Source organism: Eptatretus burgeri, chromosome 8, assembly GCF_056783735.1.
Source record: "Eptatretus burgeri isolate ZD-2024b chromosome 8, Ebu_testis_v1, whole genome shotgun sequence".
Lineage (NCBI taxonomy): Eukaryota > Metazoa > Chordata > Myxini > Myxiniformes > Myxinidae > Eptatretus > Eptatretus burgeri.
This window is the reverse complement of record NC_140968.1, coordinates 30,760,526-30,787,196: the sequence shown is the minus strand read 5'-3', so window position 1 is coordinate 30,787,196 and position 26,671 is coordinate 30,760,526. Positions and strand designations below refer to the sequence as shown.

At 43.1% G+C, this 26,671-nt stretch overlaps 1 protein-coding gene across 12 annotated transcripts in view; it reads left to right on the top strand.

Moving 5' to 3' along the window:
- LOC147021446 (ATP-dependent chromatin remodeler CHD8-like) overlaps positions 1 to 26,671 on the top strand; it is a 228,651-nt gene that overhangs the window by 184,141 nt on the left and 17,839 nt on the right. For 10 of the 12 annotated variants that reach the window (XM_085891386.1, XM_085891387.1, XM_085891389.1 and 7 more), the window contains 12 exons: positions 1,604 to 1,714; positions 1,850 to 2,046; positions 2,152 to 2,351; positions 4,654 to 4,813; positions 5,099 to 5,188; positions 6,266 to 6,369; positions 15,821 to 15,938; positions 21,566 to 21,644; positions 21,782 to 21,827; positions 21,916 to 22,132; positions 25,433 to 25,656; positions 26,313 to 26,598. In XM_085891386.1, coding sequence (XP_085747512.1) covers positions 1,604 to 1,714; positions 1,850 to 2,046; positions 2,152 to 2,351; positions 4,654 to 4,813; positions 5,099 to 5,188; positions 6,266 to 6,369; positions 15,821 to 15,938; positions 21,566 to 21,644; positions 21,782 to 21,827; positions 21,916 to 22,132; positions 25,433 to 25,656; positions 26,313 to 26,598 — 1,832 coding nt within the window. The remainder of the gene's footprint in view (positions 1 to 1,603; positions 1,715 to 1,849; positions 2,047 to 2,151; positions 2,352 to 4,653; positions 4,814 to 5,098; positions 5,189 to 6,265; positions 6,370 to 15,820; positions 15,939 to 21,565; positions 21,645 to 21,781; positions 21,828 to 21,915; positions 22,133 to 25,432; positions 25,657 to 26,312; positions 26,599 to 26,671) is intronic. The other 2 variants (XM_085891388.1, XM_085891394.1) reach the window with 1 other exon arrangement.

The window sequence follows — 26,671 nt, the reverse complement described above, 5'->3', positions numbered from 1 at the left end:
TTCTTCCCCCTAGGTCTTCAAGATAGCTGTTCACCACCATCTCAGATCATCCCCAATCCAAAACCATGACCTTTTCTACCCTCGTTAACCCCACCAAAATCCCCCCTCTTTCCAATTTTCCAGTTTTCCCTCCTTCGAGTTTCCTTCTGTATCCATATTGTCCACCCTATACATGTGTGTTTGCATCCTGTTTTTGTCTGTAACATTCTGATCCGTTCACTGCACGAGCTCTTTCATGATCCTCGACTATGTATACAAAATAAATCCTACCATCTTCGAAAGGACCATCTGGCATCCATCCACCCCCCCCCCAACTCCCCCTTTCCATCTAATTTTTTAAGCCTCTTGAAGAAGTTCACTCACTCAAACGTTTGGGTTTCACCAACAGTTTGACCTTTATTGGGAAAGCAGATATCGGAGTTAGTCTCCAAGGCCAGTTACTGACACGGCATCGTCAAGCTAAGTCTTTCCTTAGCATATGCAAACTTCTATCAACTTACAAGGCCTTGATCCATATCTCGATGGAGTGCTGTTCTCCCCTATGGGTTGGCACCCCTACCCCATGCCTTACACATTTGATCGCACACAGGTCGATCAAGGTCCGAGGGCCCACGATGAAGCCAGACCTCTGGGCTTGTTACATCACAGACCGGTTGATGTCTTCTGTCTTCTACTGCCCTCTTTCTTGCCTTGCATTGCCTCTCCTTTTGTGTGCTCTGCACCCCTCCCCCTTTCTCCAGCTTTCTAAAGGGCACACATTGTCACCTTTTGGTGAAACTCCCAAAATCCAGGTTCACTGCTCACCTCCACTCATTTGTTACCATTTTCTCTCGCCTCTGGAACCACCCTCTTCAGTCTGCACAATCCCATTCTTCCCGACAGAGCTTCAAGATGTCTGTCCCCCTCCACCTCAGGTCTCACCCCACTCTTAATCCGAATCCATATTAATGTTGTTTTCTACCATAATTAACCTTCCCCATGCTCACTCCTTCGATTCCAGTTTGTTGTGCCCCCCCCCTTTCCACCCACCTTTCCAAATTCACCCCCATCTTTCCTTTCCTCTTCTTTCAGCCCCCTCCACCCTGTGTTTGAGCTTGCATCCACCTTGTTGATCACCTTGCCCCCCCCCCTCACCTCCCTTTTGTCTCATTCTTCTTCTAAGTGTCCCTTTCCCCCACTGTTGTTGTTTCCCAGCTTTCCACTGCATTCTATCCCATGTTCCAGCTCTCCCACAATCCCTCAATTTTGTGTGTAAAACAGATATGCTGGTTTATAGTTTTGAAATTTGACCGTACACACACTGCAGTCATATTCAGTAATGTTGTAAGTAAAAGCAAAACTGCATTTGTTTTCTTTAACTTTGTGTTCATTCTGTTTCACTCATTGGGTCAATAAGCATTGCTGTTGTTAAATATAATTTTAATCCAAGGTTGGAAGTCCTGCTCCCATCTGAGCACTCAACTCATGATACTGAGACTCCAAGTTCAAGTTCCGTACTTTGTTGGTTTCTCCAGTGTCATTTCCCTTGTATACATATATTCGAGCTCTGCAGATGAGCCATAATCATTCTATGAATGAATTAAAATGAATCTCCTTTTTCCAGGCCAGTTTTGTTGCCTCGGGGAATCTGGACGACATCGCACTGGATGATCCTAACTTCTGGCAGAAATGGGCAGAGAAGGCCGAAATAGACCTGGATGCTTACACCCGCAGGGTAAGAGCCTCAAGATGTCCTTTGAGACAAAGCAGAGACATCGGTGATCCGAAATGTAGATTTAACCATGAGTAACTGCAGATTCCTTCCTTGTGAAATGCATTGTGGTAAATTGGTTTAACCCCTGTGCTTCAGAACACGCTGGTCATTGACACCCCACGTGTGCGCAAGCAAACCCGCCACTACGACGCGGTTAAGGGAGAAGACTTGGAATTCTCAGACGGAGACAGTGACGATGATCGAACTTTCCGCCTTCGTCGTCCGCACGATCGATTCCATGGCTATGGCCGCACAGAGTGCTTCCGGGTGGAGAAGAACCTGCTTGTTTATGGGTGATTGCATCTGTACCATCGTTAAAGTTCTTGTCGTATTGTATTGTAGTGTCAGTGTTATTATTATGCGATATTCTTTACTTTGTATTGCTTGTCGTCCTCCAGTTGGGGCCGTTGGAAAGACATCCTCTTGCATGGAAGGTTCAAGCGCCGCTTAGCAGAGCGTGATGTGGAGGCCATTTGCCGTACACTGCTCGTCTACTGCTTGCAGCACTATCGTGGGGATGAGAAGATAAAGGGCTTCGTTTGGGACCTGATAACACCCACGGAGGATGGTCGCACACGTACTTTGCAAAATCACTCAGGTGAGTAGCACTGTTGCCGGACTATTGCTCCCCAATTGGATTAAGTACACCTGGAAAAAGGTTGTCGCAAATTTTACAATCATAAAGATATGTTGCTTTGAAGTTGCTGTTTGCGTGAAGACTTTTTCACTGAAGAGGTTTTTCTGTAAGTAAAGGTGTGTTTGATCTGCTGAAGCTACGTAGAAAAATTTTCTCCTTCCCCTGAAAGTGTTCCTATTGGCCCTTCTTAAGTATGTGGGGATGAGTGGTGATAAACTAATACATTGCTGCCATCGCATCCCATCTTTGAACACAGCGTGCAGTCGTATTCTTGAAGTGCAGAGCAAATTGTGAATTTTTTAATTTAATTTTTTGGGGGGTGTAAGGTCAAGGTTCCTTGAAGAGCACGGTTACAGGATGGAAGGTATCACACTGACATTTGGTTAAAGAGGGGTAGGGCAAAGACTAAGGGGGTACGTGAACAAGAGGAGAGAAGAGGTAAGGAAATGGCGAGTTGCTAACAGATGGCGAGAGATAGGCTAGGGTTAAAGTCGATAAGACATTGCACAGGTGGGAATGGAGGAAGATGTGATAGGATTGGACACTGACAACTTGAAGCCCCGGAGGGAAAAGTGCAATCGAACCGATTGAGGAAATAGGTTCCACAAGCAGGAGGAGAGAAGAACAAAGTGGTGTTGGTGAGCAGTAAGCCTGAATTTTATGAGTTGCACAAGGAGGTGTTGCTGGAAGAATATGAGCAACCTGGTGTGACTTGGGTGAGATCGAAGGATGAAAGAGCAGAGGGAATGTGACCTGAGAACCTAACTTGGTAAAAACCAGGCCACCAACCTGCTTGCGATGGGAGGGAGCGAGAATGAGAGCAGCAACAGGCGTGTCCAGTCCTATGCATGGGTGAAACTCTATCACGTGAACGGAAATCCATGCATATTCTCGTAATAAGGCCAAAAAAAAAAAATGTTGCATTGGCGTAACCCGCCCGACCCTAAAAATTCCGCCGACCCTACGTTTTTTTTTTTTGTTTTTTTGCTATCGAAAAATTTTGCCGACCCTATTTTATTGCTATTTTTGTTGTTTTGCTATCGTTTTCAAGTATCTTGTTGATTGCGATCGCAAAAACCCGGAAGTGTTTAGGACAGAACCCGCCAACAGAAGGGGTGGTACTCGAGCCGGGGGAGATTTTGGGAGGGCTTTATTAGGGAAAAAAAAAAATAAAAAAAAGATCCCGACCGACCTACCCTATTTTTCAGTGACCCGTTACGCCAATGCAACATTTTTTTTTTTTGGCCTAAGGGTTTGTTGGAAATTTGATGACAAAAGCTCGAATGGTTAAAAAGGTTCTGGCCTGGACACACACACACACACACACACACACACACGATTGTAGAACTGCGTGAAGAACGGGCCATTTAATATTTTAACAAATCTTCATTTGTCGAGTAATTCTTCCAAACTATTGAAATTAACAATGCATGTGGTGTTCAAATATTCACTTGTGCATCATAACAAATTGCTGTACCAAACAAAATGAAAATGATCTTCCCACCAATCGATGTTTCGGTGAAATAAAGAAATTCTTCCCCGAATATCACTTTAATTTGCATCGTTTTAACGGTTTTTCTCAGTGTAATAGTTGAGAGCCTCTATGTTATCGTTTTCATTTTGCTTTGCATTATGGGACAGGCTTAGCAGTTCAGTTATTTCACAGGCAAATTTTGCTTGTTTTTGCCATATCTCATTGCTGATAAACAACCCTGAGCATGTGATTGAAAAATTGCTCCTCATTGTAATTCCAGTTGATTTAAAAGTTGTTCATAGCCATCAGCTCTCGTCATTGTTGTCATGGTAAGTTCAGTCTTTCGCCGTCCCGTCTTGTGTCAGACCGACGCATCAATCAGTCCGTCGGTAAACCTTGATTGATTTTGTGGTGCCATGTTGTCACTGCTGCCCTCTGGCGGACCGCTACACCCCGTCATGGCCCTGTGCAACTTTAGCAGCAAATATCACAATCCCGTGTTCAATCAGGCTGTCTATCTTTGGCTGTCTGCGTTCAGGTGAGAGGACCATGTTTCATCATGGCCTTCAAGTGAGTGTCTTTTATTGCATTTTTTTTGTGCGGAGAATGCGAGCACATGAAGTATTTTGGTGATGTAATTAGGAATTTCTACAAATTTTACAAGAATGCATGATTTTTGTTTTCAAAGAAATGATGCAGAGTTCACATGGAATGTACACTTTTTAGGAGGGGATTTGCACCGGGGGTGGGTTAATGTCCTGAAGCACACGAGTAGTTTTGTGTCCGCAGGTTTGTCTGCTCCCGTACCACGGGGTCGCAAAGGCAAGAAGGTTAAGGTGCCAAGCACCATGCCGGATCCTCAGAAAGCTGATTGGTTAGCAAAGTGCAATCCAGAAGTACTTCTCCACGACGATGGCTACAAGAAGCACCTCAAGCACCAATGTAACAAGTAAGATATGGCCTCACTTATCCATCCCCCTCCTGTCCGCCCGAGCATTTTCGTTGCAGCTCGTTTCAAACGGCCTTCCACATGCACGAGTTTTTATTTGAATAATTGCTCAAAGCAGATAGAAACGGAGAAGGTGAATAGTATGGTGAAAAAGTGGTTTGGTTAGCGAGAAGAGAAAAACTTCTGGTTTTTAATACCGTCGGTCGGGTGAAGAATGCGCCTTTTTAACCTTACAAATTGACCACATAGGCATCGGAAAGTAACGTGTGACTGTCCTGTACTCAGGGTGCTGCTTCGTGTACGAATGCTGTACTACCTAAAACAAGAGGTGATTGGGGACCACGCTGATATGGTCCTCAGAGGCAGCGAAAGCAGGTACCTCACAAAGAGAGGATTGACTTTTGTTTTTCTTCAAATTTTGCGTTTTTAATTACCGGTGACTGGATTTCTCTGCTTTAAATGTCTTTATGATTCGTTCTCAACCCTCGGTGAAAGATGGAAGAAGGTATTTGTGTACGTGTATAAATAAGGGTGGTGCATGGTTGGCTGCATTCCTTGCTCTCTCACTTTTGACTCTGGCTTAAATGATAGACCCAATTATCATCATGTTCCACAATCTTCAATACATCATCTGTCTCTCTGAGAGCATTCCATGAGAGGTGGTTGTTCTTGCTGGGATTATTTTATTTCCCCCATATGGTCTCACTCCGATGTTGGAGGCCCCAACACCGATCACCTTGAAACGTCATAGGAATGTGTTCCAAGTCATCAGATTTGATTGCATTTCCTTTAATGAACCTGGAGGGGATGTCATCTGGCAGATCTTTCATTTGGATTCTATTTGCAGGAGTAGAAAGGGAAGACGAAAATTAATGTGGCAGGAAGTGATGGAGATGGTTTGGAGAGGTGGTGGTGCAGAGAGGAGATGCTTTGGATGGAGGGTTGCGGAGAGGAAGATCTCGTTTGACTGACCCCATAAGAAGTTGTAATTAATTGGGGCCATGAAAGTAATGATAGTAGACCATGTATTGAAGGTATTCTCTATCAGATTGCACAAGTGACTTGGGTTTGAGGCTAATCTTTGGTTACAGCTCAGTTCAAAGTTCAATTGAAGTCTCAGAAAAATGCTTTCTTTTTTTGATTTAGCATGTCAAGAACGGGTTCATTGTCAAGATCAGTGCATTCCAAATTATATGATTATGAAGTTGTGCTCTGTTTACTGAAACCCCCCCCCAAACTTGCACTGCATTGTCGGTCAAAAGTTGGCCCATACCTTGGAAACCAGGTGACTGCCGCTTAACATTGTTTGGTCTCATTTGTTAGTGGCACCTACTTGTGTAAAGGAGCTAAAAAAAATGATGATATGATGTACTTTTGATATGATGGTTTGTTGTGGGAGCTCAGCAGTCGTTATTGACATGTTGTCATTCAAACTTTATTTGTGTTTTGCAGTGAAATTGACATTTGGATTCCAGACACGGACCAGGCGGAAAGGCCAACAGAGTGGTGGGATCGGGATGCAGATAAGTCCTTGCTTATCGGCGTTTTCAAGCACGGTGAGCAACTGTGGAGTGCCGGTCGAGAGATGTGAAGTATTAGCCAATGAAATGATGTAAGACAAGAACGGTGCTGGGTCGAGCACATACCCCCGCTAGGCTGAACAGTTTGTTTTGTATCCCACTGATAAGCCGGGTCTGCATCCAGACCATAACCAAAATCCAATCGGCTTGTTCTTGTCACCTTCCCAACTCATCCACCAATTTTTGTCATAATCCATCCATAACTTTTTGAAATATTGTTTTATGTATTGCTTTTGGCCCCATCCCTCAATGATGAAGAATCACTGAAAATTCTTAGATCCAGATCTTCACTACAATCAAATCAATTTATCCTTCTCCCAAACCCAACCTGTCAACCAAGTTTTGTCCAAATCCGTCCATTCTGTGATTATACAGTTCACAGACAGACAGACTTTAAGACAAACAATCAGACGTGAAAACATAACTTTCGGTGGTGGAGGAAATTTGAGGATATCGTCTCATGAAGACTGTTGAACCAGCTTTGGCCTGCCTAATTGTTCTTATGGCATACATGATTTTATAGGATTTCCATGGAGCTGATATTTGCTGAAGACAAAATGATTAATGTTCCTGACTGATTAGTGATAATTGGACAATAGAGGAATGCATTTTTAATTAAAAAAAACATTGTTTCCACCATTACCAAGTTGCTGCTGAAATTTACATGCACATGCATACGAAGAAGTTATGCAGTTATTATTAGTTATGCACAATGCCATAGACATTAATTTTTAACGATATTTAATAACCAATCGACATCCAGTGAAATCCCCCGTGAGCATAATGATAATTCAGGTTACACTTGACGTGGTGGTACATGTTGATCATTGTTTATAGGGATTACCCATCGCTGAAACCCACAAGATATGGAGTATTATGAAATCAATGATTTTTTTTTTAATTAATTGGAAGTTCAGGTGCACTCTAATGTAGAATATTTTCACAAAATATTTACCACATTTCAAAGATGGCCTCCAAAGGCAGCCACCAACTGGGCATCCTCCATTGTACAAAGTCATTCTTTGGCACACCTGAACACCAACAAGACCTTTATCCGCAGCTTGATGGAGTACTGCTCTCCCATTTGGGCTCACCCCCCTGCTTCACATCTTGCTCGGCTTGATGCCGTGGAAACCATAGCCTTTAAGATTATTGGATTCTCCCTCAGTGAAGTTGAGTCTGTGCCTATGATTTTGCCATCACAGACAGGTCAGTGGTCTCTCTGCCTTGTCTTTCTAGTCCTGCACCCTCTGCTCTTTCTGTGCTTTGTCCACCCACCAGGTTTCTGCAGGGCACATACAGTCCACCATCAACCTCCTCTGGTGAAACTACGGAAATCCAGGATCACTGCTCACCTCCACTCATTCATTCCTTTTTTTCTTTTCCTGCCTGTGCAACCAACTTCCATCACCTTTTCAATCTCATTCTTCCCTCCAGGTCTTCAAGACACCTGCTCCACCACCATCTCAGATTGTCCCCAATCAAAAACCATGATCTTTTCTTCCCTCGTTAACACCCTCTTCCTCACCCTACACCAATCCCCCCTCTTTCCAAATTTGTAGTTTTCCCACCTTGGAGTTTCCTTCCATATCCATCTTGTCTACCAAATGAATGCATCCTCTCCTGCCCCCCCCCCAATTCCTCCTCATACCCATTTGTTGTCCAATGCTGTCTCTATCTTGGCCTTCAACTCTGTTGTTGGTGTTTACCCCCCCCCTCTCATCTCAACTGTTCCTTTTGTCCTGTTGTGTCCTGATCCATCCCATGTGTTGTACTTGTACTTGCTCTTCCACATTCCTTGATTATGTATACCAAAAAAATTGATAGAATACACGTTATTGAAGTAAATTGGTTGGCCATGAAAGGATATCCATTCAAACGGAAGTTCCGTGTCGGCCTGGATTGACAGCATCTCATGCCATTACTCTACATGACCTGGGGAACACCTTTTGTTGTAGAATCGCTCTTGACAAGGAGAATGAACTTTACTTTGTGATCTTCTCCATCAATGCTTCTTCGTTTTTTTCTTGTTAGTTCGTATTCTCTATCACATGGTGGAGATGAGGTTATAGATTGCCAGAAGTTGATAGTTCCACCAATGGTCAGTGGCCAAAGCCTTATCATTGCATGCCTAAAATTGCTTGGCCTGGGGAACACCTTTTGTTGTAGAATCGCTCTTGACAAGGAGAATGAACTTTACTTTGTGATCTTCTCCATCAATGCTTCTTCGTTTTTTTCTTGTTAGTTCGTATTCTCTATCACATGGTGGAGATGAGGTTATAGATTGCCAGAAGTTGATAGTTCCACCAATGGTCAGTGGCCAAAGCCTTATCATTGCATGCCTAAAATTGCTTGGCATTGCAGTTGGGTCCATTTTATTATGTTTGTTTTTTGCGTGTCGAGTATCGACTAAACACTGGGATGAGGGGAAAACTTTTGGTGTCCTGTCTGTCTACCCTACGTTACAGTCTCCTTTTCATTGTCCGTCTACCCTACGTCACAGCGTTACGTCGCATCTATGTTCGACTCACTCACATGCCACTCACTCTCTGATCTTAATTAATCCCACCACACTTTTGTCAAAACCTTGTCTAAGATACGGATTCCTGTTTTCGCATCTATGTTCCATCATAAATTATTGAAATTGATAAGTGGATGTTAAATTGGTTACTTGAGAGTCATACTAAACCCCTCGTGAAACCGCACACCGTCTAAGTTGTCGTCTCTGAAATGAGTGTTGTAAGATTCAAAACGTCCGTCTTAGAGGTAAACGACAAACTATCTCTTAATTTCGGGATCTAACACATGCTACATGCAGGTCTGAAGTCTCTTATCATTTTCAGTGCTTTTTTTTGCACCTTGTACGTTTTTTTCTTTAATTTTTCTTTCAAGTTCCGATTTCATGAGTGACTTTATTATTTAGACTCTGTTACTTTTTTAAGTTCAACAAGTGGAAATGTCTCAAGTGTGCTTTGTATGTTCAAGTATCGTCGTTTACAGTTCAAATTTCTGTCTGAGAAACAACAGAAAACTCTCACATGAATATAATTCGTTCCAAATCCCATTGAATCGAGCATCGTCATGAGAAATCATCTGGGAATGAAGGAAAAATAATTACACAATGGCTTGACACGCAATGCATGGACTTCCACTTGTTTTCTCTTTTTTTTGGAAAAGCCTCTTAAACCCTCCCCTTGATTTCTCTCCAACCCACTTTCTCTCTAAACCTTATTTGAGCTTTCCTTTCCTGTGAAGAGCTTGTGCTGCCTTTTGGTTTCCACCTCTTTTAAGATATATGTATATACACAGTCATGCGCCGCATAATGACGTTTCGGGCAACGACGGATCACATATACGACGGATCTGCCAGCTCCATTATAATGGAGCTGAAAAATTCCTATCGCCGAGTGATGTAGCCAACGTAGCGCTGCCAGTCATATAAAATAGCGCATACAATTATGTACAGTACATAATACTTCATAATGATAATAAACAACGACAGTGTGGCCCCGTTATAATGCGATCGTTGAGGTCCATAAAATGTCATCGCGAAAAAAGCATGGTCGTGCTAAATTTGGGATTCAAGGAAATCGGCTTTCAAACTTAACCAATGCTTGCACGTTTACCTTCCAGCAAGTAAATTACCTTTGAATGGAAGAATTCTGTGAATAAATCGTGTTGTTACAGTCGAAATAAAAACACAAATTTATTTTTGGTGAAGCTTTTTATGTTGTTAAAACAATCGCACTGTTCTGAAAATATATATCACAATTGACAGGTGCTCGTTTCTTCATTTATAAATTATAACATCGATGCAATAATTATGTATTTATAAAATCCAAACGCTATTTATTCACCTTTCGATAATCTATGCGAGAGGAGATTTTAAGCTGCCGCTAACAACATACATGGCCGTCATGAACAGCACAAAGGTAAAACTAACGCATCTTCCGTCTCTCTTGGATGTATGTTGCAATTGCCGACAGTATTCAGTACAGTAACATGCTGTACAGGTTTGTAGCCGAGGAGCAATAGGCTATACCATATAACCTAGGTGTCTGGGTTTGTGTAAGTACGATGTTCGAAAACGATGTTCGAAAACGAAAAAAAATAAAAAATATGATGTTTGCACAACGACGACGTCGGTTAACGACGCATTTCTCAGAACGTAACCCCATCGTTAAGTGGCGCATGACTGTATATACTGTATATGTGTATGTGTGTATATGTGTATATATATATATATATATATATATATATATATATATATATATATGTATATATATATATGTATATATATATATATATATATATATATATATATATATATGTATATATATATATATATATGTATATATATATATATATATATATATATATATATATATATATATATATGTATATATATGTATATATATATATGTATATATATATGTATATATATATATGTATATATATATGTATATATATATATGTATATATATATATATATGTGTATATATATATATATATGTATATATATATATATATATATATATATATATATATATATATATATATATGTATATATATATATGTATATATATATATATTGTTGCAGGGCCGGGTATCGGCTGCGGGCACGACCGCGAGATGGAGCTGCAAGTCGGCCTGACCGATCGCCCGGAATGTATAGGTCATCGCCCCGGATAAGTCCGCAGCCGACGGGTCCTGACTGGACCGAAGTTCACCAATGGATAGACCATGTGGGGTAGGGTCGATTGCCAATTTCAATTTACCTAAATACCCACGTGGTCCAACTACCGGGGAAATTCACCCTCGACAGAACTCGTACGAAAACGAGCTGCTTAGCACGCTCGTTCCGTGTGCGATTCCAAGCGGTTTAATCGCCAAGAACCGTCGGTCCCGATTATCCTGTTACAACGGCAATGGCCAGCTAATCCCCAACACGCAGCACGCGAAGCCAATGGAGGAAAGGACGAGGACGAGCTGGAACATTCAACAAATGGGATATGTATTTACAATAGGGAAAGGGGAAACACAGAGCAGAACTAAACCGACTCTTAATAAATGAAATGCAAATATATACAGCACAGGCACTTCACAGTTTACTACTTAGAGGATGGGCCCATGGACACACACACACACACACACACACACACACACACACACACACACACACACACACACACACACACACACACACACACACACACACACACACACACACACACACACACACACACAATAAGTGGTGGCTGACGCCTTTATTTCGGCCTTCAGCTCTGAGGATAGTGGAGCTGAAGGCCAGGGTCTATTTTGGACCTGCCCGCCTCGTGCGGTCTTCAAGCGGCTCGATCCACGGAGGAGGAGGAGGACGAGGACCAAGGCGAGAGAAGGCCAGCACGACGAGCCCAGCGAGACGACCACCCCAATCGCGACCACCACGCCAAGAAGAAGTCCCCCATGGGGGGGGGGACGTCTCCGCCCTCTCCGTTCTCGATTTCAGGTGGTGAAGCCCCTGATTGGCCAAGGAGCCCACCCCGCTCATTCTGGGCGGAGTCCCGATCTGAGGTGGTGAAGCCCCTGATTGGCCAAGGAGCCCACCCCTCTCATTCCAGGCGTCGTCTCGAGCGAATTCCCGCCCACGTTCGTGGTTGAACGCACGAAGAACAATGGCGCCAGTCAGTGAGGGGAACGTGGAAAAATAAAAGAAAAACCCTATCAAAGTAACTCTCAGTGCATTTACATTTATTTACCCATAAGACAAGGGAAAGGAAGCTATCTATAAAACACATACTTACCGATATAACTAATCTATATAGTCCTGCAGCGTAGTCTGATATTTCAGATCAATTGTTCAAATTTGCATAAAAGCACCAAAATTGGTACACATGTAGAATAATGTATTCCGAACAATTCTAGATATGGAGCCACCCGAGATTGTGCCTTGGTCAGCTTCGGCGAACATTTTCCAAAATGACCGCCCTTCTACTTTAGCAAAATTGGCTATATGCTCTTATTTTCTTATTGTATTGGTGGTAGATATAAGGAAAGTGTAAAATTCAGTAAATTGACCATGAAAAGGCGTATTCAAATATTATGAGCCAGTATTTTCGGTAAAAAAGCCATTATTTGATTTGTAAATTGCTACTCTCCTGAAACTTTTCGCTGAAAAGTACCCATTATTGCCTGGAGAACAAGAGTCAAATGATATTCATCACATTCAATGGGTTTGGAATCAACAAAAATTGCATTATAGATTACATTGTGTTACGGTTGTGGAAATTCCCAGGACACCATATAGGTCCTAAGATCAGTTATGTCGATAAGTCTGTGTTCAGATAGATTTCCCCACCGTCGTCTAGCGGAAATTTTTCGTTTGCCCGGGCTGTGATCTTTGAGATAGTGTTTTTCTTTTGCTGTCTTTATTTTGGAACAACCATCGACCACAATGCCCACCATGCCACCATAACAACAACCACCTTCCTCACAATCACCTCCTCCAAAATCACGACTACAAAAAAACGTTAACCACAACCACCTTGACCACAACGCCCACCGTGCCACCATTACAACAACCACCTTCCCCACAATCACCTCCTCCAAAATCACGACTACCACAAAACGTTAACCACAACCACCACGACCACACCACCATCACTACTACCAACCACAACAACCACGACCACCTCAACCACCAACCGCATCACCACACCACTGCGTTTCCACCTCAGCAACGGTTGCCAGAAGCCTGGATTCGTCGAGGCAAGCAGGCAGACGGCCCCTCCCCATTCCCCCTACGGATGGCATCTCCGCCGGCCAACACAGAAGATTCCACCCTGCGAGGCGGGAAAAGATGCCAGTGGTGAAGGCCACCAACACTGCAGCGGCGAGGGGACCCCGATTTTGGTGGGAAAACGCCTCCTTCGGGAAGTTTCTCGCGCGTGCTGGAAGAAGGGGCGGGAGGCGAGAGGGGGGCGGGGCTCCGTGGATAAAAGACGGAGGCGCTGGATCGACTGGACGAGAGAAAAAGGTCTGAGGTGTGCGTGTGAGCGGACGGAAAGACGGGGTCTCTCTCTGATCGTGCGCGCTCGCTGGATAGCGCTGACTGGGTCGCCTCAGGATTGTGAGCGAGGTGGCTCACTGGATCGAAGGCACTCTGAGGGGGTCGGTGGTCGTGACGGAGTCACTTTGGATCGTGTGCGGAGTCGGATCGTGGAGGACACAAGCTCAGGGAACTCACCACACGGTCACGTTTTCCTTTTATTTCTTTCTGGGTTTTTGTGTGTGTGTTTGTGGTGCCAGTCCTAAGTAAACCTGTTTAAGTGACTGTGAATAGTAATTATAGAGAACGGCTGCAGGCTTCCTTTTATTCGAACCTTCTCCCCTTTCCCCCTTCCCCCATTGCTCCATTGCATTGCTTATGTGTCATGTGTAAAAAGATGTGCCTGTCTCAATGTTGACCTGTTCGTGCGTCTTTTTCTCATTTGAGTTGCCATTGCTGCGTACGGGATTTTAGCTGGCTTTTTAATAGCCGATAAAGTAATAGGATCCGGTGGGGCTTGGCGATATACACTGCTCGGCAAATCGCAAACGGGGCGAGCTGCTTAGCGGCTCGTTTCTAAACAGGTCCCGTCGAGGTGTAAATCCCCGGCATTTCTGTCTGCGCGCATACTTCGGTAAATCGACAATTCGGCGATCGGATCCTGTCGCGCGCGGACAGAATAGCTGGCTGATTTTCGGTGTGATTTAAAACACACCCGTGGCTGGATTTCGGTGTTGTTCCGAAAGCTGCGACTAAGTTTGCCTGTTCGGTGGGCGAGAGCGACCGCCATTGGCTAAAAGCGGTCGCCCGCATGCCGACGGGCGGGAAACCACAACAATACTTTACTCTATTTTGAAAAGGGAACTGATAATCGTGATAATGACAAACTCAGAAAATGTAGTCAAATTATTGCACACTTCACTTTGAAGTGGCTATGGTTTACTGTCCACTATCATTCTACTACCATGGTACACGCATACATCAGTCTAGTACAATATGAGTTTCTGAGCTCAAGTGTACTGGCTCTGGATCTAGAAGTCAACACTTTTACAAACAATGCGACTTTGCATTTGCACATTCTAAGCTGGGCCGATATCTCGGTCTGTGTCTACTGCATCTGTCTACTGGCATTCTCCTTCACAAGCACACAGTCCAGTGCATTGCAGATTAGCCTTCTTGCATTTGCAGCGGTTTCTACAGCCTTTTTTGCGGCCGCACGACACCAGCTTGAAGCAGCTTTTTGAAGCCTCAGGGAGTGTGGTCCAGAGCGGTTCGTAGGACCCATCCTCTGTTTGCCGCCAGCCCCAGCTTGTTGGTGATGCAAGCACGGGTTGAGGGACCAAGACCTGCCCCCAGACATAGCCACCCTGTAAGACTGATCTCTTCACATGCTGTTCCAAAGCATCGTAGGTAGGTGGGATGCGCTGGACGGAGTTCCTCTTGGCGAAGAGTTTCTCTCTGGCCTCGTTGACGTCCGTATATGGACTGGTGCGGTCATAGAGGAGCACCACAAACCTTTCAATGCAGTGTATTGTCTTCCTGGATGTTGACTGGCGTGGTGGTCAGAATCACAAGAGAAGCTGTCAGTTCTGGAAACGAGTTCCATGTGGCCCAGGCAGATTTCTTCCCATGCCCCACGAATGCTGATACCGTGTCACCACACTAATACTACTTACTACTACTACTACTACACCAATATTACCAATTACAACACCACTTCCACCACTACCACCACCACAACAAAATGCTTCTGAACCTGTCACTGATGCTGTGCGAAAATGGATTTTTCCCATAAAAATGACCATTTTTCCCCAATACAATGGTTGGAAATATAATAAATCAACACAAATGGCATTTGTATTGTTTTCCTTCGTAAATGCACATCACATGGAGATGAAATGCACATCACATCACATTTATCACCTCTGAGAAACCTACAAAGAGAATAACAATGACAGATATCCCATGTTGTTAAAGTAGAATGGCGGCCATTTTCCAAAATGGCCGCCAAAGCTGACCAAGGCAAAATCTCGAGTGGCTCCATATCCAGAATTGTTCAGAATACATTAGTCAACATATGTACCAATTTTGGTGCTTTTATGAAAAGTCGACCAATTGGTTTGCTATGCTGCAGCACTAATAGGACCTGAATGTTGTGTGCGATAGGTTTCCAAATTCGTAACAATATATTTATATATTCTCCCTTTCTATTTCCATGCACTCTTGCCTGGTGTGGTTATTTGGTGATGAATGTATTTCCTTCATTTTTGAGACTTTGTATATCACGATTGTATTTATTTTGCCTTTTGTCAGCAGTTAAGTATGGCATGCCTCCCCCATCTCAGCTTCACTCTGAGTACTATTTATCTCACTTTACAGGCTATGAGAAGTACAACTCTATGAGAGCCGATGCTGCACTCTGTTTCCTTGAGAGGGTGGGCATGCCGGATCAGCAAGCGATTGCTGCAGAGCAGAGAGCGAGCGACTTTGCCGATGGGTACTTATGTGACGCATGCTTTGTGCACCCATGTGTTATGGCATTTCACTCCTTTCGTAAAATTTCTGCTATACGGAGGTTTGACATGCAACAATTCCTTAGCATTGCTTCATTCATTTTGTGTGCAGAATTTGTGATTTGTTCATTGCACCAGTGATAGTTCGTGGAGGACACCAGGGGGTTTTTAACGTATACTAAGTAATGTCAGCAGAAGGGACACCAGTTTATCGTCCATCCAAGGGACGGGGGACACACATTGATTATTCACCCTGCCTGTGAAACATCAGGATGACAGTTTATATTTGGGCTGAGATTCAAACCCAGGCAAGACAGCTTCGAGACGAGAGTGCGTACCCTTAGGCCATCCTCCCAGCCCCTAGCATTGCTTGAGATGACAGGAGATATGCTTAGCATGTTTTTCATTTGATCACAGGTCATGGCCAATTAAATGCACAAAAGCGACATTCAAATTTGATCGTCGTCGTTTGAAGAAAATGCCATTCCAAACAAAAGTCTACATTGTATGTAAATTGTGAATAAATTGAGTAAAGGAAGAGAAAGGAATGCAGTGATGGATAAATGATGTTGATCTTATAGATGGAAAGAATCTGAGGTTCGGCTATTTCTCTTTTCAAGATATCCTCGGCACAAAATGTTGAAATTTGTATATTTTTCTTGTGCGCAACCAAGTATATTGAACACAAATGTTCTCATGATTGTGTTCAAATATTTTACAAGCTGTCCAAAAAGCCACCCACTCTCTACCTGTGGTGTGTGTGCTTGACAGGAACAGCAATAGTAATGCTCCTGCATTAAAACAGACTAGTCTCTGTGACTGTTTGTGTCGGAGCAGGAATACACAGACAGTTTGTTCCCTGTCGTGTCTAAAGGATCTTGGATAATGTTTCCCACGTATTACATGCAGATAGGATTACAAGGATGTAATGGATAAATGAACACAGTATACAGGATCTGGCCTCGGATTTATCCGTTTTAGTGTGTATTTCTTGCGAAAATCGAATATTTTTCAAGTATATTGGTTGGTTGCATGCGTTCTTCTGTCTCTGTCTGTCTGTCTCTCTGTTTTTATGTTTATCACGTACAGGTCACAATTTTAAACCGATCTTCACAAAACTTCACCACATGGTAGAATTCTTCATAAGCAAGAAGCCTCATGTTTTTGAGGTCAAGAGGTCAAGAAATTTGTCAAATTTCTAAAATCCTCAATTTTTCTCTGATTGATTAGAAGTTTGAACAGAATTTTCAGATCAAGTCACTGAATTCAAGCACCAATTTATTTTTGAGGTCATCAATTATTTTTGAGGTCACAAAAGGCCAGCATCGGCCACATTTCTAAAATTGTCAATTTTCATCTGATTGAATTGAAATTTGAAGAGGAGTTGTATGTTTCGTCATTGAATTCAAGCACCAATTATTGTTGAGATCAACATCGACCGAAAAGTTAAAATAGGCCAAAAGTTAACCGGGGTGGGATTTCTAAAATCCTCAATTTCATCCATTTGACTTGAAATTTGAGGTTTTTGTGTATTTTGTCATTGAATTCAACCAGCAATTGGTTTTTTTAAGGTCAGATTTGTTTTATGGCTTTTGCAAGTATCGTGCTATGCATGACATCTTTCTTTGTTTCTTAGGGTGGTTATTTTTTTTTAACGGTCTCGAAGCCAATGGAAAGTAACACAATCAAAGTAACAGTCGAGGAGAGTAGGGGGATATACTAACTGTTGGGTTCAGGGACAAAATAGAGGGAGATTTGGAGGAATAAAAAACGTGTGGCAGAATCAGGGAAACGGGGACAGCACTACGTGGACAAGATGGATACAGCCGCAAGCTCTCAATCACAGAAGTGGGTGGAAAAACTAGGAACTCGGAAAGAGTGCTTGGGGTGGGGATTGGGGGGTGGGGGTCAATGGGGGTAGAAAAGATGATGGTTGTGGATGGGGCATGATCTGAGATGGTGGTGTCAACAACAGTCTTGAAGCCCTGGAGGGAAGAATGAGATTGAAAAGACAAAAGAAGTTGGTTCCACAGGTGGGGGAAAAAAGAGGAACGAAACAGCGGAGGTGAGCAGTGAGTCTGGATTTTCGAAGTTTCAACAGAAGGAGGTAACTGGCAGATCACATGCGACCGCGAAGTGCTCCATGCACAGATCACCTTCCAAGAGAAAGGTCTTCTAACAAAGAAACTCCAAGACCATTCTAACCCTAACAAGGTCTTCCAGAGGTTAAAGCAGCTTTTGAGAGCAAACTGGTAATTAAGCTCAACGATGAGATGTTCCCATATGCTGAAACGGACCGAGATGAACAGTGGAGGCAGCTGCGATCGGTTCTTCAGGAAATGCTAATGGACGTGGTTGGTTACACAGAGAGGAGGAACAAGGACTGGTTCGACGAAAACTACTCCGAAATCCAAGATCTGCTCCAAAAGAAACGCTGCTGTCATACAAAATTTCTTGCGAGACCTGGTGACCAATATGTAAAAGGTGCTTATCTTGAAGCCTGCAATATCCGACAGACCAACCTTTGAGCCATTCAAAACGACAAGTGGAAAGTACTGGCAGAGAAGACAGAGCCTCGCCGACAGTGATAACATAAGATCTTTTTACGAGTCATTGAAGACCATTTACCGACCTTTCCTCCAGACGCAAGCACCACTGTGATCCTCTGATCGCACAACCCTGCATACTGAAGGAAGCCATCAGTAATCGATAGTCAGAGCACTTTTGGGGACAAAAACATGGTGCAGGAAGCTCCAATAGCGATTATACCGTGTAGAGAAACTTCAAATTGGATGAACCCCATCCCACAAAGAGAATATTTGTGCAAAAGTGTGTTTGAAATCCCACAAGGCCCCGGGAGTTGACAGTATTCCAGCAGAGGTCTATAAGCAGGGTGGAAGTGCACTTCCTGAGTATAGGAAGGGCATACTGTGCAAAACCAGAAGGGAGGTGGTCAAAGATAGAGATCGGTCCCATAGACTCATGCAACTTCATTGTGGGAGATGCCAATGGTTTTGAAGGCCTTTGTTTCCATGGTGTCAAACTGAGCAGGGACAACAGCCCAGAGAGGAAGGTCATACTCCAACCTGTGGATGAAGGCCTTGTAGGTAGATAAGAGTTCAGTTGTGCCAATGAAGGACTGGTGATTCCCAAATGTTTGAGTGACTGAACCTCTTCAAGAGGATTGTTAAGGAAGAACTTCAAGAGGATTGTCCTAAGTATATGCTGTGATTCAAGGTTCTTGTACATTGTCTGGTTCAGGTGTGGCTAATGCAGTTCATGAATCTGCAATGCATTGCTACAGATGTAAGAGGAAATGACCGTAATTATGTAGGATACTGACTTAAGGCCCGGTCACACCTTGACGTTTTAGCCAACGTGTGCCGATTTTTGAATTTTTTTTCTAAAACGCTGGCACACGTTGAATACGTTATGGGTAAGTTTTGATAACATTGAGAGCACGCTGAAAAACACTGCCATACGTCGTCGTACGCTGGCTTTAAACGTTGTACTTTTTGGTTGTCCTCAAATTTTTTCATGCTTGAAATTTCACGACGTATGCCGGCGTATGACTCACACGTTCCGCTACGCTGGCCACAAGTTGTATGCACGGTCTGCGATCGTTGACAGACGTCAACACATGCTACTTGTAAGTTAATCATCAGTTGAGACACGCCGAGGTAATGTTTAGCGTACCCGAAACTTATTTATAACCTATGATTAACGTGTTGTTGGCACGTTACGCGATCGTTGCCACACATCGACAGACGTTGCTTTTAAGTTACTCATAGGCTGAAAGACGTCGGTATAATGGATTGTCCTTGCGTCAGCATCCACGGCCACGGCCAGGACACTTATTTGCAGCATTCTTCAAATTTTTCTTCGGCATAACGAGGATGTTCACACTTCGATGTCTAGCTTGGCTAGGATTCCAATTGTCCATCGGCAGCATCTATTTAAAATAGTCGAGTTTGAGCATTTTAACACGTTCAGAAGAAACGCTTCAAATTTCAAAACCCCAGCGTCAAAAAACAAAGGCGAGTGACAGCAATTTAAATCGTTCATTGTAAACAATGAAAATAGCTGAGTGGTACCGTTTAAAAGTCGTTGAGTGTAAAAAAAATCCAATTGTTGAGCGCAAGCGTCTACTTTCAATAGTGGAGATGCAGCCATTTAAATCGTTGAGTGGCAGCCTATGAATAGCAAACCCTACGTCACCGGCAAAGATAAACTGCCACACGATATGGATAAGTTAGGCTATCGTTGGGCATAGTTTTCGAACGCCGGCTTCACGATAATTATTCGTTGGTATACCGTATCTATAAGTTATCGAAGCGCTCTATGCACATTATTAGTTCATTGTGCATTTGTCCAACCCGTTATGAATAGACCTAAATCGTAAAAACAAGCTATAGCTCATTGTTGAAAAAGTCCCATAAAAAATTAGCCGCGAAGAACTTCGAACAATGGTGAAAAGATGTCTCCTACCCGTGGACACGCGGACGCAAGGACGATCCATCATAACCCACACCCTCCCCCTCACACTCGCCTACTACTGCCAACATGAACAAACTACTACTAATACTGATACTGATACTGATACTGTTACTGCTGACATGGACATCGACTCAAAAAGGACTCGAAAACACTGTTGGGTTCCCCTTTTATGAGCAGCATTTTTATATACCAATTCCCAAAACCGCTGGGAACACGTCTTTATATGGCAGTTGTAAGCTAGAAACACGTTCATTTATTTTTTTTGTCGACCGGAAGACGTCATTGGAATACGTCTACATACGTCGATGTGTGTTGGGACTACGTAAAGAATTGGTTCAAAGCACATCAAGCATAAGTTAGAAATAAGTTTCGCGTAAAAAAGACATTACCGCGACGTGTTTCGACTTATGAGTAGCTTATAAGTAGCCTTTGTGGACGTGTGTAAGCGTCCACATATCGTGTGTAAAACTTATCCCCATTGCATGCGGAACGTGTGTCATACGCAGAGTACGCCCAAAAATTTTGAACATGTTTAAAATTTCTTGACGTACTCTACTTACTACGACGTATGATAGCGTACTTTAGCGTTCTACTCACGTATACCAAACTTACTCATACCGTATTTGACGTGCCCCAACGTTTTAGACACATTTTTCTTAGGTCGGCATACGCTGGATCACCAAGGTGTGACCGCGATGTTGTCACTTCCATTTCTACGGCAGTTATGATTCGAATCGTTGTGCGTCAGCCTTTTAATAGGCTACGTCACGACATCGTCGGCGATGCGTGCAACGCGCTATGCCTAAGTTAGACTATCGTTGGGCATCGGTTGTGTAGGCCGACAACAGGTTCAGCATTCGTTGGTATAAGTTATCTATAACACAACGAAACGTTCTGTGTCCGTTACCAATGCGTTATACATAAGACCAAGTCGCTATGAATACGTCCGAATCTTTAAAAAAAAAACATCAAAAGTTCAATGTAAGCCAGCGTTTTACATACATTTTAATACGTTGCCATCTCTGGCTAAAACGTCAAGGTGTGACCGGGCATTTATCGGGGTTATCTGTATTCTCAGAGAGATTTTGAAGCCAACTTGCTTTCATGTTCTTAGGGCTGACTTTGACCGGGACGAGGGTGAAGACCCAGAATATAAGCCAGCACGCCCCTACCGGGATGAACTGGACTTGGAGGTGAGAATGACTTCGATCACATCAATTTCATCGTAGACGATGCTATGTCAATGGCTTGTGTTTAAAATGTTCTCTCCATTATGATAGCTCTCATCAACAGTGTTTGCCTTTTTCACTGTTTTCTCTCTCCCCTTCAGTTTTTCTCATCTTCGCCATTGGATCTCAAATTGGGCCAGCCAGAAGGTGAGATTGCTGCTTATTTAATGTTGTGCATTTGCCGTGGCCAGACACAGGTTGCATGTTGTTGCTAATGTTTTGCGCTCTGGCCTAGATTTAAGTCTGGCATCTGGTGATGAAGGTGGCAAGATGCATTGGCCTCCGGCATCTGCACTGACAACACGCTTACGCCGTATCGTGACTGCGTACCAACGCTCTTACAAGCTGCAGCAAATGAGACTCCAGGCTGTCAACAAAGGCGACCGCCGTCGCCGGCGAAACGAAGATGCTGTACGTGCACGCGAGGTGGCAAAGACTGAGAGGAGGCAGAGGTAAGATACTCTTTAACTATTTTTCCCTTCTAAATTTGAATTATTGTTTTTTTTTTTCTGTGGTTCTTTGTTGTTGTAGTTTTGGACACCTGTTCTTTTTCTTTTCTTTTTTGTCATTCTTATTAATATACAGCAAGTGGTTGGGGATAGCATCATTGACTGCAAAAAGCAGGAATTTATAATTTATTTGGTGTGTCCGAGATAGCTCGCCAACTCTTCGTGAAGGACACCGGGGGATATTTAACGTCCACCAATAATTGCAAGCAGATGGGACGCCCAGTTTAACGTCAATCCGAGAGATGGCATGCAAATTGCTGAATCGCCCTGCCTGCGAAACACCAGGATGACTGTTTATAGCCAGACCGATATTTGAACCCTGTATGCGAGACGGATCAGGCAAGTGCGCATACCTCTACGCTATCCTGCTAGCCCTATTTTGTCTGCTTTATGATTGTGGCTCTTAAAGTAAGGTTTCATGACATTCTCTTTTCGGCAGGACCATTTTTTTTTCCTCTTCACAAAATCGAGGCTCATAGAAGAGCCAAGTGATTGAGGATATGAACTGACAGAGCATTGGGGTGGCATTTGGACATATGCAAGGGAATGAATGAGTGTGAAAGTTGAGAGAGAAGATGAGGAAACTCTGCAACCTCCTATAAGAAGAATGGATTAGGTCATTTTAATTGGTTAAAAAAAGACTGTGGGTATGGATGGTGGAGGACATGAAATGGCAGTGCATCACCTGCTTTTGAATCTTTTGAATCTGCACCTTGAAAGGAAGGTCGATCCACAGATGGAGAAGACAAAAAATGCTTGAAGTGTGCAGTCAGCTTTGGATTTGAAAGTTTAACCAGAAGGCAAGTTAATGGAAGAACATGTGCCCCTGGAGCTTCTAGAGGGTTTTGGAGAGCTCAGAGACCAGAGAAGAGACAGTAATAAACAGAACACCTTTTTGTAATATGAGAGCAACGGGCCTTGTGCTTTGGCTTCATCATGAGAGATGCCAACAATAATGAGAGCTTTAAATTATATGTAATCCTGGAGAGACAGATTTATTGCTGTGGTTCCAGTCAATGGGGGGAGCAATACACCATTGAGCAATCACCAACAAAAGGCCTTGTAGGTTGTGATTTGGTTCTATTTTTTTTTAAAGACTTCCAAACAACAACAGAGTATTCCCAATCTGACTGACTTTGGAGGCCAGCTTTGCTTTATGATCAGCCCCGATGGTGAAGCTTAGAAGTTTGAGAGGATGAACCTCTTCCAGTGGCTGACTATATAAATCGAAGAGTGGCTTTGTTTGATGATCCTTCTGGCATTACAGGGTGAGAATGACATTTTCCAGCAATGAACAAACATGTTCCATTAATCAGATCAACATCTAATCGATTCTTGATCACCAGAGAGTGATGCAACTGCAGTCTGCAGAAAAGAGGAGGTTGTTTTCTCGATCTTTCTTGGAGACATCGGAGAGATCTTTCTTGTAGATGACGAACAAGACTGGGTGCATGACACTGCTTTGGTAGCACTGCAGCCTCCACTGAGAGAGGAGAGGGTTCCATTTATATCACCGTGTTGTGACTGTATGAGTGGAGGAAGTCAGATATCCAGGAATGAAGGTGGCCTTCTATACCATAGGCAGAGAGCTTGGCAAACAGAGCATTATGCCTGACTGTGTTGAATGCCTGAGATGTGTTGTGCACCAGAGGTTCAATTATCAGATTCTTTATTTATTTATTTATTTATTTATTTATTTTTGTCTCAAAATTGGATGATAATGTATGCCATCGCACCAAATTTTCTGAGGCTCTGCTCTTTTGTTGAGAATTTCCATCATATGTGTGTTGTTTTGTTTTTGGGGGAGGGGTGGGAGGGCTTGGGTTTTACCGTAACCATATTGGACAGTCACAGCTGTTTCCCGTGGAGTTTTGGAGGATGGCATTAACAGAAATCAACGGAATGGGAATTGTCAGAGTCAGAACTTCCATCAGGATGATTTAAATCAAAACAGCAATTTGGCAGGTCATCGAAGATTGCCTTAAAAGGGAAAAGAACCTGAGATGGAAACAGAAATGGATTCTTTCACAATATAACAGAAGAGTTAGAAAAGGCATTGGGATCAACTTAACAAATAACCTTGGATATCATACAATTTTAGTTGTATTTATAAACTGTATTCCAGAGCATCCTTTTAATGGTCAAGCAAGAACTTGTTCAATCTTTCTCTTTTTCAAGTTGATGCCAAACTTCATGTAGACTCTCATTCAGCAAAACTAGCATACTGTTGCACAATATCTCCCTTTCTTGGTCAATATCTTAATGTAAGGAATTAAGTAAAACTGATTGTGGTGAATTCCAACGCATTCTATGATGGTGGAGAATGTTTTACACTTTACAAGGATGATTATCTCATTGTTTATCAGTAAATATAAACATTGTTTAGCAGTAAAATAAATATAATGCCCTCCTCCCCCCCAATTTTCTTCCTGTTTTTGACCATGAAAAATGAAATCAGATATCGCATTTGAGTTAGGATAAAGCTGTGTGAGTGCAAGAAAGTGCGAGCCTTGCAGAAGAGACTCTACAGAGCAAACAAAATGGTGGCGATTTGATTTTGAAGCTCCTCCCTGAATTTGGAAGCCCCTCCCCAAAAGTACAGTCCGACTGACTGATCAACTGACTGGTGGAGATTATATATCGAGAATAGATAAGGAGAAGAATGAGTGGTCTATTTTTGTTTGTGTTAATTTTGAATTTGTTCATGTTCTTGTTTGAGCTATGTGTTTCTCTCTCTATTTCTCGGTCAAGTTTACCAATTTATATCCTCAATAATTTTAAGTACCAGTGTTGCACATGGGAAGATGAATAACTATTCCACAAAGATGGACTGAGGCAGTCTCACATCAATAGTCTATATCTATCTCGCTCTATATTTATCTCTGGCCCCGCATCCACCGCCTCTGGCGCCGCGTCCTCCGCCTCTGGCCACGCGTCCACTATTTAAAGATTTAAATATTTAAAATTATTTATCCATGGTGGTTAAAACTCAGTTTCTGTGCCTCTTGCATATAGATACTGAAAGAAAAGTTGGGCACATTATATACAGCTCGTAGTTTTATTTGACGTTCCAGATAAGTTGGTTTGTAAGAGGCAAAGTGAAACTTTTCAACTCGTTTGGCTTTTAGATTTGGTGCATTTTGTGCTTTTCATTTATTTATATATTGTGTTGCTTTTTACTCTTGCTATATATCGATAGCTTATTACCTGACATTTCCCCTTCTCGTTAGTTCTTTTAAACAGTGGTGTTCCTGGCAGGTGGACAAGGAGGGAGGAAGCAGATTTTTATAGAGTGGTGTCAACATATGGAGTGGAGTTTGACCATCTGCATTGCTGCTATGACTGGTCACGCTTCCGGGACTTCGCAAGGCTGGACAAGAAAACGAACGAGAGCCTCACCAAGTACCTTCAGGCTTTCCTGGCCATGTGCCGTCGTGTGTGCCACTTACCCCCACAAGACAGTGATGGTGAGCACACCTCGTCTTTTCAGCTTCTTCTTCTTTCATATTCATCACATAGCTGCAGGTAGCATCATTGGGGGTGCAGCTTTACCTCTGATGCAGTGCCCCATGTAGGTTAGGTCTGAAATTTGTCATTTATTCAGGGTTTTGGGGATAGCTCGCCTTCTCCTTGTGGAGGACATTGTGGAATCCTTATCGTTTACTAACTAATGCGGACAGATGGGATGTCTAATTTTACGTCCATCCGAGGGACGGTGCACACATTGATGAATCGCACTTCAAGTGAAACACCGGGATGACAGTTTATAGCTGGGCTGAGATTTAAACCCAGGTTAGACAACTCAGAGGCGAGTGTGCGTAACTCTAGGCTATATTGCTTGCCGACCTTGTGTTGTCATTTTAATTGCTGCATCAAACTGTGTTTATTTTTGATGTTCACTCACTTGCATTAATGATTATTAATGCAATTGCAGTTATTTCTGGCTGTTATTAATGTTCATTGCATTGTTAAACTTCCCAAAACATTGATTACTGTGCTTGAAATAAAATCTTGGATTATTTTGGAGCCAACGACATCATTAGTATTGGCTGTTGAATGAAGAGCTTGTGTAATGAGTTGTTAACTGCAGCTTCAGCAAGAGAACCGTTTTGGCTTTTCGTAGATCTGGTCGATCCAGGCCTTTACATTCAGCCCATCACCGAGGAGCGTGCATCGCGCACTCTCTACCGCATCGAGCTCCTACGTAAAGCACGTGAGCAGGTGCTGCCGCACCCTCAGCTTCACGAGCACCTAATACTGTGCCAGCCTTCCTACGAGCTGCCAGACTGGTGGGAGTGCGGCAGGCATGATGGGGAACTGTTGCGTGGTGTTGTGAAGCATGGTGTGAGCCGTACAGACTACCATATCTTCAACGACCGTTCGCTATCTTTCCGCGAGTGTCAGCATAAGTGAGTGAGGCTGTGAATAAAGAGATTCGTGGAATGTGGTTTGCTACATTTATTTTTCTTGACTTTTATAGTG